The following is a 12,503-nucleotide window of genomic DNA, read 5'->3' on the forward strand; positions in this document are numbered from 1 at the left end:
GTTAGTCAGGTTTAGGGTCAGGGTTAGTTATAGGGCAGCGTGGTGACTGTACCATTAAGGGCAATTTAGCAGACAAGGGTCTCTGTGACCAATCGGGACCCAAGTGTGGAATCACCCCATGGTGAGGGAGTCCTCTTAGCCAGGGAACACGTAGGGACTTTTGAGCTTGGGGCTGCTTTACATTTCCTACCAATAAATCCTCTTGTGCTTCCGTGAAAGTGCATCATTACAGGCAGAATTTTATAAACATTTTTCCCCAAAGTGTTGTCTTGGGCAGGAAAAGCGGAGGGCAGCTCGATAGCTGCCATGCCGGCATTTCCCGTCAAACTTTCAAGCACTTCGGGAAAAAAAACTGAAGGGGCTTCTGATGCGACCATCAATTCACTGAGAGACACGTTGAGAAGTAAACTTTTAAATCAGCTTACAACTGAGCCTGCCTGTGACCGGTACAACAATGAATGCGGCCCTGCAGGTCAGCTGCCTTTATACTTCCTGTAAGGGGTGGAGCCATGGGCGAGCTCGTACATGCCCCGACATATCCCCCAGTGGATGAAGCCATACAATGGCCCATAGGTGGAGCCCACAGGGTTAAACACATAACGTAACACGATACAGCAGTAACATGATATCACAGTGCACTGGTGAATTAACAGTAGTTCCATTCACCACAGCATCATGCTGGTGGGGCAGGCTCTGAATGAGCTCACCCTGCCAAAAACCTCGGCTCGTGACAGATCGCCAGATTTAGAAAAAAAAGGATTCCACCCACGAAGACAGCAAGCCCCCCCCACACACTAGCAATATTACCCCCCCCCCCCCCCATTCCCCGCCAGCGGGCAGTACAGGGGCATGACCCCTCCCCGGGAGTTGGACATACCCCTGTGCCTGTTGGCGAGGACCGATCACCAGATTCCCCTTTGTCCAGACGTGTTGTAATCCTCGCCGCGATTGGGGGGAAGGTCCTAACGTGGGAGGATAACACAGATAGGTAGCCCAGAATTGGATGGTAATGGGATTCCCAATCTTTCATAGTGGGAGCCCCATTACATCATAGGCCGGGACAATGTCAATGCGAGATCCTGCATGTTGGGAACTCCCGTTAGTTTCTCCACACTCACTGGCTTACCCACCCACCGATAATGCGGGGGGGCGTGGGGAGAGAGAAGGGAGGGAGAATCCAATAATTGTGTTTTGGGGGGGTGGGGTGTGGGAGGGGGAAATTCCCATCATAATCTCTGCACGGTGGAATACTACGCCAATAACATCAATGACAAAATGCTATTTGGCGATGCATAACTAATGGTCACGTACCCACACTCAAGCGGGAGAGTGAGCACCTTCAGGAGAAAGTGGGGGCCCAGTGGGGAAACATTGTCATGAAAAACTGAATATATGGGCAGCATGGTGGCACAGTGGTTAGCACTACTGCCTCACTGTGTGGAGTTTGCACGGGTTTCCTCCCGGTGATCCGGTTTCCTTCTATAGTCCAAAGATGTACAGATTAGGTGGGGTTATGGAGTTGCGGGGTAAGGGTAGGAAACTGTGCCGAGGTGGGCTACTCTTTCAGAGGGTAGATGCAGACTTAATGGGCTGAATGGCCTCCTTCTGCAATGTAGGGATTCTACGATTCTATACACCGGAATACAGGTCAAAATCTAAATGCTGTTTTGCTCAGGCACCAAATGTGCCAGGCTGTGGTTTCTGATTCCTTATGTGGCGAGTTCAAAGACACTGAGCAGAAGCCAGATCCTTTCCATCCATAGCAAACAGAAAGAAAACCTTATTTTCGCACGATCTCTCTCAATCTCAATTGACGAAAAGAATCAGATGTGCAACTTATCCTTTCAGACAGAGAATTTTGCACAGGGAGGGATTACCAAATTTAGAACAAAATGGAGATTTTCTTCACAAAGTTTTCATAACTAGACTTTGTGGGGGGAGTCAAATGTTACATTTTTAACTTTTCAATGTCTTAAAATGTATATTTTCCATATAAACATTTTAAAAATCACATTTGGCCCATATTCACAACTAGCAGCATCATTTCCAGTCTTCCTTTTAACAGAGTTAGAGAGAGAACTTGTGCATCTACCTCACCAGTTGCCTCATCGACCAAGGAAATCTGCGTTGGAGTTTCAACTTCAATAGCAATCTGTACAAAACAAACATTGACTGTACTTATTTTCCTGAAATAACACAAACTGAATCCTACCTCAATAAAAAACAAACGTGTCTGCTATTCTTTAAAATGAGTGGTTACCCGATATTAAATATACGCCAAACTCCAGGGCCACTCAATGCAAATGTTAAAGGCGCCACGCTCCCCTTCTACACCTCAAGAGATCGAGGTTCAAATACAGCCCACAAGAACAGAATGAAAAGATCCTTTCTTTCTCTGCCTTAGACCTACAAGAACGCAATGCAAAATAACCATGGGCACTCATTTACTCCGCTTGGAACGGACATGTACCCGAAGCACAACGTTGACCCTCACTCAGCGCCAATTGGGAATCTCTCAGATTGAGGCGAGAGAGAGGGAATGGGAAGCATGATAATCACAAAAGGGAATTTCTTTTGCCGCATTGGGCATATTATTTAGCAGCACAAAGTGTCTGCTCACTTCAGTGCGAGAAGAAAACCGATTAGTCACTTCTATTGCTCAAATATCACTCACGGCGGTTGGAGATATATTTACGGGACATTCTCGACAAGTGCACAAGAGATACCCAGCGCACAATTCTTCCTTCGAAGGTCAAAGTCACGTGGCGAGGTGGGGACGGGGAGTGTTTGCCGCTGCAGAGGGTGCTGGGAAACCATGCCATAACTTCCGTCCTCGGCGCAATTAATTATGCATCCGGGGATTTTGTGCCATCTGCCATGGTGGGGTGTGCCTCAAGGAATGTGTCCCACATCATACCCAGGTGTCATATTTCAAAGGCGCCCGATATCACTGACCCATCAAATTTAAGAAGATGGACCTCCTCAAAGGCAGTGAAGCTGGAAGATCCACACGATAGCTGCACCCCCCTCCCACTGCTGTGGTGTTCCAGATCCAGGGCACTGGCGGTTTCCATCCTGAATTCCGGAGGCAGCCCCAGGCCCCATTCAGGTAAATCCTGACTTTTGCACACCACGTTGGTCCAGATGTATTCCGAACTGGACTGTTTTTCCGCTGGCGGTGCAGAGAATCAGGTGGGGGGGGGGGGTTGAAGATACCATCCCATCAGTGAGATGCAAATGAGTTTGACCTAGCCTCTCACGGGATTCCCGATCTGCTATGACACAGCATCAGAAGATCTCGCTGCAAGTTACGCATCCCGCCAGTGGAGTCTTGGGAGAATTCCATCACCCCGTTCAGCATGGTTCCTCCTGACTAGGAGGTCGGTGCCAAGCCAGTATCAGCTGAAATGTACTACGGGGCACAACAACCAGCCTGAACATCTCAGGTTAGGGAGGAAAGTTTTGGAGAAACAGCCAGAATTCTCTCCGATGACCCCTGGCCAATGTTTCTTCCTGGACATGTGTCTGCTGCGAGGACAGAAGCAGGCTTAACGATGATGGACACTTCAATCAAATAGCCTACTACAGTCTAACATCATACAAAGAACATGTGTTTGTTAAGTGGGATCAATACTCCTTAGTCAGCACCTTCAGCAGGAGACACAAACAATTTAAACATGAGGAACTTACAATATAATTCTCCCAGAATTTATATTTGTTACTTGTTAGCAGAATCTCCTTTGTGACTGGGGAACAATAAAGCTTCAGCTTCAAGCTGTAAAGAAGAAAAATAATAGTTCAGCATTATAAAACAGGGCAATAGCAAATACCGACAAGGCTTGTCTCAGTGATATCGGGTACACAGCATATCAGAGCCTGAATGTGTCCTTCCCCAATAATCACCAAGGTTCACTGTCCGCTGGAACGGGCTGGATAGCCTAGGGAACGCTGGCCAGCGTTCCGCTTTCAAATCCATGGGTACAGCATTCAATCGCACTCCCACCTCTCTCATCCAATCTGACAGGTGATTCAATAAGGGATGAATCCCAATCTGCAGCACTCAGCTATTCACAGGGCCTAAGGGAGAGCGACTATAATTACATTTTAGCAGAGGGATTATCAACAGCGGTGAATCTTCATTTTGTTATTCACAGTTGATTGCGGAAAGGTCATTAGGAACGGTTAGTTCAGTCTGCTCTGAAAACCAACATAAACACCACACGGACTATTAATAGTCCAGCACTGCACCTGCAAAATGCCAGTTAATAATTCAACACAACAGTTCAATGACACACGTGAGCACTTTGCTCTACGGACTAGAACTACTATCTAATTCAAAAGAAATTTCACAGCCGAGCATTTCCTGATTTTGATTGTACCTCCCTCACATTTGAAGAGAGCTCTTCGAGCCGCCTCCGCCACTCAATATGATCAGAGCTGATTTTGGGTTTCATCTCCATTTTCTTGCCCACTCCCCCACATCCCTCAATTAAAAAAAAATGAAGTTTAGAGTACCCAATTCTTTTTCTATCCATATAATAGGCAATTTAGCGTGGCCAATCCACCTAGCCTGCTCATCTTTGGGATTGCGGGGGTGAGACCCACACAGACACGGGGAGAATGTGCAAACTCCACACGGGGCTAGGATCGAACCTGGGACCTCGGTGCCATGAGGCAGCAGGGCGAACCACTGCCCGCCCTTTCCCATATCCCTCAATTACCTGAGACACCAAACATCTGTCTGCCCCAACCTTAAATATACGCAACAATGTAAAGAATTCCAAAGATTCACAACCCTTTGAGTGAAGAAATTTCTCATCTCAGTCCTAAATGATCGGCCTCCTCCTGAAACCGTGCCCCTGTGTTTTAGATTTGCCGACGCATGGAAACAATTCCTCAGTGTCCATCCTATCAAATGTCTTCAGAACCTGGTAGGTTTAAATGAGATCGCCCCTCATTCTTTTAAATTCCGGAAACTATAAACCAATTTACTCAGCCTCTCATCATAGAATACCCTCATCCCTGGGAACAATCTAGTAAAACCTTCGCTGTACCGTCCCCCAACTTGAGCATATCCTTTCTTCAACGTGTAGACCAAAACTGCGCACAGTATTCCAGATGTGGTCTCACCAAAACCATGCACAATTGTAGCAAAACCGCTTTATTCTTGTACTCCAATCCCCTGGTAATAAAGTTCACCGCCCCATTTGCCTACCTAATTGTTGCACCAACACACCAACTTCATGTCCCTTGTAGCAGCACACACAAGTTTCTTTGAACATCAACACTTAAGCTTCTCATCTTATAAGAATAATAAATGCAGAATATTTTTTATGACCAACGTGAATAACTTCACATTTCCCTACATTATAATCTTGCTGCTCGCTCACCTAACCTGTCTATATCTCGGCCGTCTCCGTGTGTCTTCCCCACTGCTTTCCATTCCACCTAGTTTGGTACCATCAGGAAAAGATATATTACCAAATAGTAACAGGATGGTAGGGCAGGCAATAAGCAAAGAAATAACGGATGCATGTAGAAATGGTACAGCGGTTATCATGGGAGATTTTAATCTGCATGTCGATTGGTTTAACCAGGTTGGTAAAGGCAGCCTTGAGGAGGAGTTTATAGAATGTGTCTGGGATAATTTCCTGGAACAGTATGTAATGGAACCTACAAGGGAACAAGCGGTCCTAGATCTGGTCCTGTGTAATGAGGCAGGATTGATTAGGAGTGACCACAATATGGTGGAATTTAAAATACAGTTGGAGGATGACAAGGTAAAATCAAACACTTGTGTTTTGTGCTTAAACAAAGGCGATTACAGTGGGATGAGAGAAGAACTAGCTAAGGTAGACTGGGAGCGAAGACTTTGAAGCAGTTGAGGAACAGTGGAGAACCTTCCGAGCGATCTTTCACAGTGTTCAGGAAAGGTTCATACCGACAAAAAAGAAAGACGGTAGAAAGGGGAAAAATCGACCGTGGATATCTAAGGAGGTGAGGGAGAGTATCAAATTGAAGGAAAAAACATACAAAGTGGCAAAAATTAGTGGGAGACTAGAGGACTGGGAAGTCTTTAGGGGACAACAGAAAGCTACTAAAAAAGCCATAAAGAAGAGTAAGGTAGATTATGAGAGTAAACTGGCTCAGAACATAAAAGCAGATAGTAAAAGCTTCTACAAATATATAAGACAAAAAAGAGTGGCTAAGGTAAATATTGGTCCTTTGGAAGATGAGAAGGGAGATTTAATAATAGGAGACGGGGAAATGGCTGAGGAGCTGAACAGGTTTTTTGGGTCAGTCTTCACAGTGGAAGACACAAATAACATGCCAGTGACTGATGGAAATAAAGTTATGATAGGTGAGGACCTTGAGATGATTGTAATCACTAAGGAGGCAGTATTGGGCAAGCTAATGGGGCTAAAGGTAGACAGGTCTCCTGGCCCTGATGGGATGCATCCCAGAGTGTTAAAAGAGATGGCTAGGGAAATTGTAAACGCACTAGTGATAATTTATCAAAATTCACTAGACTCTGGGGTGGTCCCAGAGGATTGGAAAGTAGCAAACGTGACACCACTGTTTAAAAAAGGAGGTCGGCTGAAAGCGGGTAATTATAGGCCGGTAAGCTTAACTTCGGTTGTAGGGAAAATGCTGGAATCTATCATTAAGGAGGAAATAGCGGGGCACCTGGAGGGAAAGTGTCCCATTGGGCAGACGCAGCATGGGTTCATAAAGGGTAGGTCGAGTCTGATTAATTTGGTAGAATTTTTTGAGGACATTACCAGTGCAGTAGATAACGGGGAGCCAATGGATGTGGTATATCTGGATTTCCAGGAAGCTTTTGACAAGGTGCCACACAAAAGGTTGCTGCATAAATTAAAGATGCATGGCATTGAGGGTAAAGTGGTAGCATGGGTAGAGGATTGGTTAACTAACAGAAAGCAGAGAGTGGGGATAAATGGGTGTTTCTCTGGTTGGCAACCTGTTAACTAGTGGGGTCCCTCAAGGATCAGTGTTGGGCCCGCAGTTGTTCACAATTTACATAGATGATTTGGATTTGGGGACCAAGTGCAATGTGTCAAAGTTTGCAGACGACACTAAGATGAGTGGTAAAGCAAAAAGGGCAGAGGATATCGGAAGTCTGCAGAAGGATTTGGATAGGTTAGGTGAATGGGCTAGGGTCTGGCAGATGGAATTCAATGTTGCCAAGTGTGAGGCTATCCATTTTGGGAGGAATAACAGCAGAATGGATTATTATTTAAACGGTAAGATGTTAAAACATGCTGCTGTGCAGAGGGACCTGGGTGTGCTGGTGCACGAGTCGCAAAACGTTGGTGTGCAGGTGCAACAGGTGATTAAGAAAGCTAATCGAGTTTTGTCTTTCATTGCTAGAGGGATGGAGTTTAAGACTAGGGAGGTTATGCTGCAATTGTATAAGGTGTTGGTGAGGCCACATCTGGAGTATTGTGTTCAGTTTTGGTCTCCTTACCTGAGAAAGGACATATTGGCACTGGAGGGAGTGCAGAGGAGATTCACTAGGTTGATCCCAGAGTTGAGGGGATTAGATTATGACGAGAGGTTGAGTAGACTGGGACTGTACTCATTGGAGTTTAGAAGGATGCGGGGGGATCTTATTGAAACATATAAAATTATGAAGGGAATAGATAGGATAGATGCGGGCAGGTTGTTTCCACTGGTCGGGGAAAGCAGAACTAGGGGGCATCGCCTCAAAATAAGGGGAAGTAGATTTAGGACTGAGTTTAGGAGGAACTTCTTCACCCAAAGGGTTGTGAATCTTTGGAATTCCTTGCCCAATGAAGCAGTTGAGGCTCCTTATTTAAACGTTTTTAAGAAAAAGATAGATACCTTTCTAAAGAATAAAGGGATTCGGGGATATGGTGTACGGGCCGGAGAGTGGAGCTGAGTCCACAAAGATCAGCCATGATCTCATTGAATGGCGGAGCAGGCTCGAGGGGCCAGATGGCCTGCTCCTGTTCCTAGTTCTTATGTACTCTGTCTCTTCATCCAAGTTATTAATATAGATGGTAAATAGCTGACTCTTTGTCAAAGTAATCCAGACTGGAAACGTTAGCTCCTTTCTCGCTCCACAGCTGCTGTCAGACCTGCTGAGATTGTCCATTATTTTCTGTTTTTGTTTCAGATTCCAGCATCCGCAGTAATTTGCTTTTATTTCCATTGTATTATGATGGCTTCCACCATCCAAACTAGGCGGAGTGAATCTCAAAGTGTCAAACTAAAACACTGAATGATTGGAATCAATACAGAGCTTTGAACTTGAGGAAATCATTTTTGCTTTTAAAACCAGCAAGAGGTTGCCTGGAGACAGAGGGCGCGATCTTCCAGCCTCGTTACGTGGCGAGAAACCAATTATCACCACTTAAGCCCCATTTCCATACAATTAACGAGAGCCACCCATGATCCAATGGCCTCCCCAGCAAGTGGTCACGCTGGCACCGATTCATACTCCTTTTGAAAATGTGAACCTGGCGGAAGGTCTTCTGTGGGTCACATGGTAGCACAGTGGTTAGCACTGTGGTTCACAGCACCAGGGTCCCAGGTTCGATTCCCGGCTTGGGACACTGACTGCGGAGTCTGCACGTTCTCCCCGTGTCTGCGCGGGTTTCCTCCGGGTGCTCCGGTTTTCCTCCCACAAGTCCCGAAAGACGTGCTTTTAGGTAATTTCTCCCTCAGTGTACCTGAACATGTGCCGGAATGTGGCGACTAGGGGCTTTTCACAGTAAATTCATTGCAGAGGTCATGTAAGCCTACTTGTGACAATAATAAACATCATGTGGGGAGCCGAGATGGTGAGTAGCCTTCTTTGCTCACAGGCAAAGAGTCCGGGGGCCCTGGACTTGCCGTCCCAGGTGAGGGTGGTGGACAGGCGGCATCGGTGAGGGTCTGGCAAGCCCAGAGGGCCAGAGAGGACGGCATACTCGCCCGATTCACCTAGGACATGCCGTGGTCGGTCATCGTAACCTTACCCACCTCCCACTCCCCACCCTCCCAGGGTCTGTGTCACATCACTCCAGCGTGTTGGCACTGTCAGCGGGTCAATGTCAAGGGCAGGGGGGTGATGGTAACCTACAGAGAAGCTGGGCGCTGGTGCTCAATCTATGCCATAGTCTGACCCCTGTCTGTCTGCTGAGTGCTTGCTTACATCCATCACCTCGGCCACACCGGTCACCTCCACAGCCCGCTCCTCGAAGGAGCTGAGGATTCTCAAGTCCGGCACCCCACCGCCAGTCTGGGCCCTCTCCCGCCGACTGTGGGAGAGCTTTTCCTGAGGGGGCATCGTTAGCCACATGCGTGGTTCAAAGTTCGGGTGGAGGAAGGGTTGAAGGGGGAGGGGAGTGGAAGGAGGGTTGGGGGTCACCTGGGGGGTTGGTGTCAACTCACTCATGCTGCCCGGTGTACGTCTTTGAGCTTCTTTCAGCGCTGCAGACCAGTCTTCCTGGTCACACTCCGTGAACTGATTGCTGCCGCCACCCCATCCCAGGCAGCACTGGCTGCCTTGTGGCTCACCCTCTGGGACCCTCAGAGGAACAGGACATCCCCCCTGGCCTCCACCACATCTAGGATCAGTGTCCCAGAATCTTGGGGACGGTCTCCTGGGCGCCATTGTTGTGAGCTGGCGGGGTGGGCTGAGCAAGTGCAGCTTAAGTAATGCTCGACCCTGTTAGCGGGGAGCAGGCGAGCACGATCCCTGCGCATCAGCTGACGAGCCTTCATTTGGGGCGAGAAGCCTGGGCGGCCTCGTTAAGTGGACCAATTAGCGTTGAATAGCATTACCGACCTTGCTGGGCCGAGCTCCGGGAAACTCGCAGCAATTCCTGCTCGCTAGCACACTTAGAAATTTGTCGGGAGAATCGCACCTGGGACCCTGGTGCTCTGAACCAACATTGCTAACCTTTGCTTTACCAACCCTTCACTTCAACTAAAGCAGCAACTTCATCCAAGAAACTACAGGCCAAAAGAGGGCAAGATATTTACAAGCTGTAACAGTATATTATCTTTATCTTCTCTTTACGCGAGTGTGTGGGAGATGAGTGAGTGAAACACTGTGTTATATTCGAGGCAAGGTGGAACATGTTACGGCAGGATCTAGCGCTGGAACATGTGGATTGTTCAACTCTGTAAATACAATTAAATACAAACAATACAATTCTTCAGAGGGAGGCATAACTGAAATACACAAGATATATAATCGATCAAAACATAAGGAGGGGGGGGATAGAAATTCCTGAAAAGATCTCTAGGAAAATCAAAGGGGGAGCAGTACCTGCATTCCAGTCGTCTTTTCAAGGCGGGAGCTCTTAATCCTTTCATGTGATCTGAAAAATAGTTGCAAATCCAACCATTCAGCAATCCCTTCGACAAACTGAAAGCTTGAGGACATTATAAGAATAATCTTTATTATTGTCACAAGTAGGTTTACATTAACACTGCAATGAAGTTACTGTCAAAATGGAGTCCTTTGTGGTAAAAGAAATTTGTAAATTATCTTTATTGTTCCCCCTGTTCCACTCATCACAGATACTTTGAAAATGATGACCTCTAAAATGTTTCCTCCAGGTTGCAATTCATCGGTGTTGCAACAGAATGAATGTTTCTGTAAGTGATTTGTTAAAGAGTCAGTCGCACTAGCATTTCATTCAGGTAGCGACTCACCTCCAGACTCCCAAAGCTGGCGTTAGTAGTTTCAAAATCATTTAAATGTGACGATCATTTTGCAGTTTGATTAGTATGTTCTTAAGCATTTTCTGGTAAAATTGATGGAAGCTATTTTAATAAAAACTAAGCAAATGAGACAGATTTGTTAAGTTTTAATTGTGAGGTGATGAAAGAATAAGAAACAATTAATAGATTTGTTAGAAAGGCTGGAAATGTTTTTTGGAACACAACACGAAACTATAAACATTTGTTTTTGTGAAATAAATTTAGAGTAACCAATTCATTTTTTCCCCAATTAATGGGCAAGTTAGCCGGCAATCTACCTACTCTGCACATCTTTGTGCTGTGGGGGTGAAACCCACGAAGACACGGGGAGAATGTGCAAACTCCACACGGACAGTGACCCGGAGCCGGGATCGAACCCGGGTCCTCAGCGCCGCGAGGCAGCAGTGCTAACCCACTGCGCCACCGTGCCGCCCCCTGATTTAGGTGTTTACTGTAAGCGGTTGTCTTATTGCTTCAGTTGGCGAAGTGTCAGAGAGGGAGATGTAATTTTCAGTGGATTGACAGTGAAAGATTATTTTCCCTGGCTGGTGAACTGCTAACAGCGACCCGGGGCCGGGATCGAACCTGGGTCCTCAGCGCAAATGGCCTTTTCAACCTCATGTCGGCTAGGATTGTGCTGAGGTGGAGTTAGGCAGCATGTTGGGGAACATGGTTGAGGACACTCTTTTCGAGATCCTCAAAATGCTCCTTCCAATCAACACTCACTGCCTCTCTGACATTGAGAAGCCCCATTCTATGCTGCACTCTCAGTAGGATAGGTCCTTGGGGGTTTAATGGCCCTGATTGAGTTGAAGAATCCACATGTCGTGGCTGCTGGTGGGTAGCTGTATTTGCTATGCTCTTTCCACCCACCATCTATTCTTTAGGTCACAGATTCATTGTTGGACCTCTGCCTTCATCCGTCTGTAGACCTCTGCTTTTCAGTCCCCCGAACTTCGGTGGTGCTACCAGTTCTGGAAGGCCTTGTGCTTGTGATTCAGTAACTCCTGGATCTCCTATTCATTCTTGTCAAACCAGTCTTAGATATTTCCTGCTGGAGAAATGGTATATCCTTGGAGGTGCTGATTATGGCAGGTTGAAGAGAAGTCCAGACACCGTGGACATTCTGTGGTCCCTGTTCGCTGAGCATCACCAGGTTGCTTGTGAGGCACTGTCTGAGTAGGTCTTTCCTCACAAAGTCCTCCCGTCCAGCGACATTGCTGTTCCTGCTGCAGCTGCAGCTTTTAGCCCCAATTTGGTCGGTCGAGCAGTTGACAGCTCCTGTCGTAGCACGGGTGGTGCGAACATAGATTAGAGTGCCGAAGGAGGCTGTTGCGCCCATCGAATCTGCACCGTTCCTCTCTGAAAGAGCACCCTCCCTAGGCCCAGTCCTCCCCTCTATCCCAGTACCCGCGCCTAACCAAGGGACACGAGGGGCAATTTAGCACAGCCAGTCCACCTAACCTGCACATCTTTGGACTGTGGGAGGAAACCGGAGCACCCGGGGGGAAACGTGCAGACTCCGCACAGACAGTGACCCGAGGCCGGAATTGAAGCCAGGACAAAAACGGTGTTTGTTACGATCAGACCATGTTCTAGACACTGGTCATTCAGTACCTGTAACATGGACTTTCTCCGCTGCAAAGCCTGTGATGCAGGAATTCGATTGAAATTGGATATTTCGCGATTGATGTTGTGTGCTAACAAAATAGAACACACAACTTTAATGCTGAAATTGTTGTAATGCTCAACTCAGCCCCAAC

At 47.0% G+C, this 12,503-nt stretch overlaps 1 protein-coding gene across 3 annotated transcripts in view; it reads right to left on the minus strand.

The window, feature by feature from the left end:
• LOC140407545 (protein artemis-like) overlaps positions 1-12,376 on the minus strand; it is a 30,802-nt gene extending 18,426 nt beyond the window's left edge. Inside the window, exons 1-4 of one of the 3 annotated variants that reach the window (XM_072494943.1) lie at positions 12,358-12,376; positions 10,304-10,355; positions 3,691-3,775; positions 2,093-2,152 (exon numbers count right to left, since the gene is read on the minus strand). In XM_072494943.1, coding sequence (XP_072351044.1) covers positions 2,093-2,152; positions 3,691-3,775; positions 10,304-10,350 — 192 coding nt within the window. In that variant the 5' untranslated portion in view covers positions 10,351-10,355; positions 12,358-12,376. Of the gene's footprint in view, positions 1-2,092; positions 2,153-3,690; positions 3,776-5,390; positions 5,449-10,303; positions 10,356-11,613; positions 11,641-12,357 lie in introns of those variants that run through there. The other 2 variants (XM_072494942.1, XM_072494941.1) reach the window with 2 other exon arrangements.
• Between the last annotated feature and the right edge of the window lie 127 nt (positions 12,377-12,503).

Source organism: Scyliorhinus torazame, unplaced genomic scaffold, assembly GCF_047496885.1.
Source record: "Scyliorhinus torazame isolate Kashiwa2021f unplaced genomic scaffold, sScyTor2.1 scaffold_1580, whole genome shotgun sequence".
NCBI classification, from domain to species: Eukaryota; Metazoa; Chordata; class Chondrichthyes; order Carcharhiniformes; family Scyliorhinidae; genus Scyliorhinus; species Scyliorhinus torazame.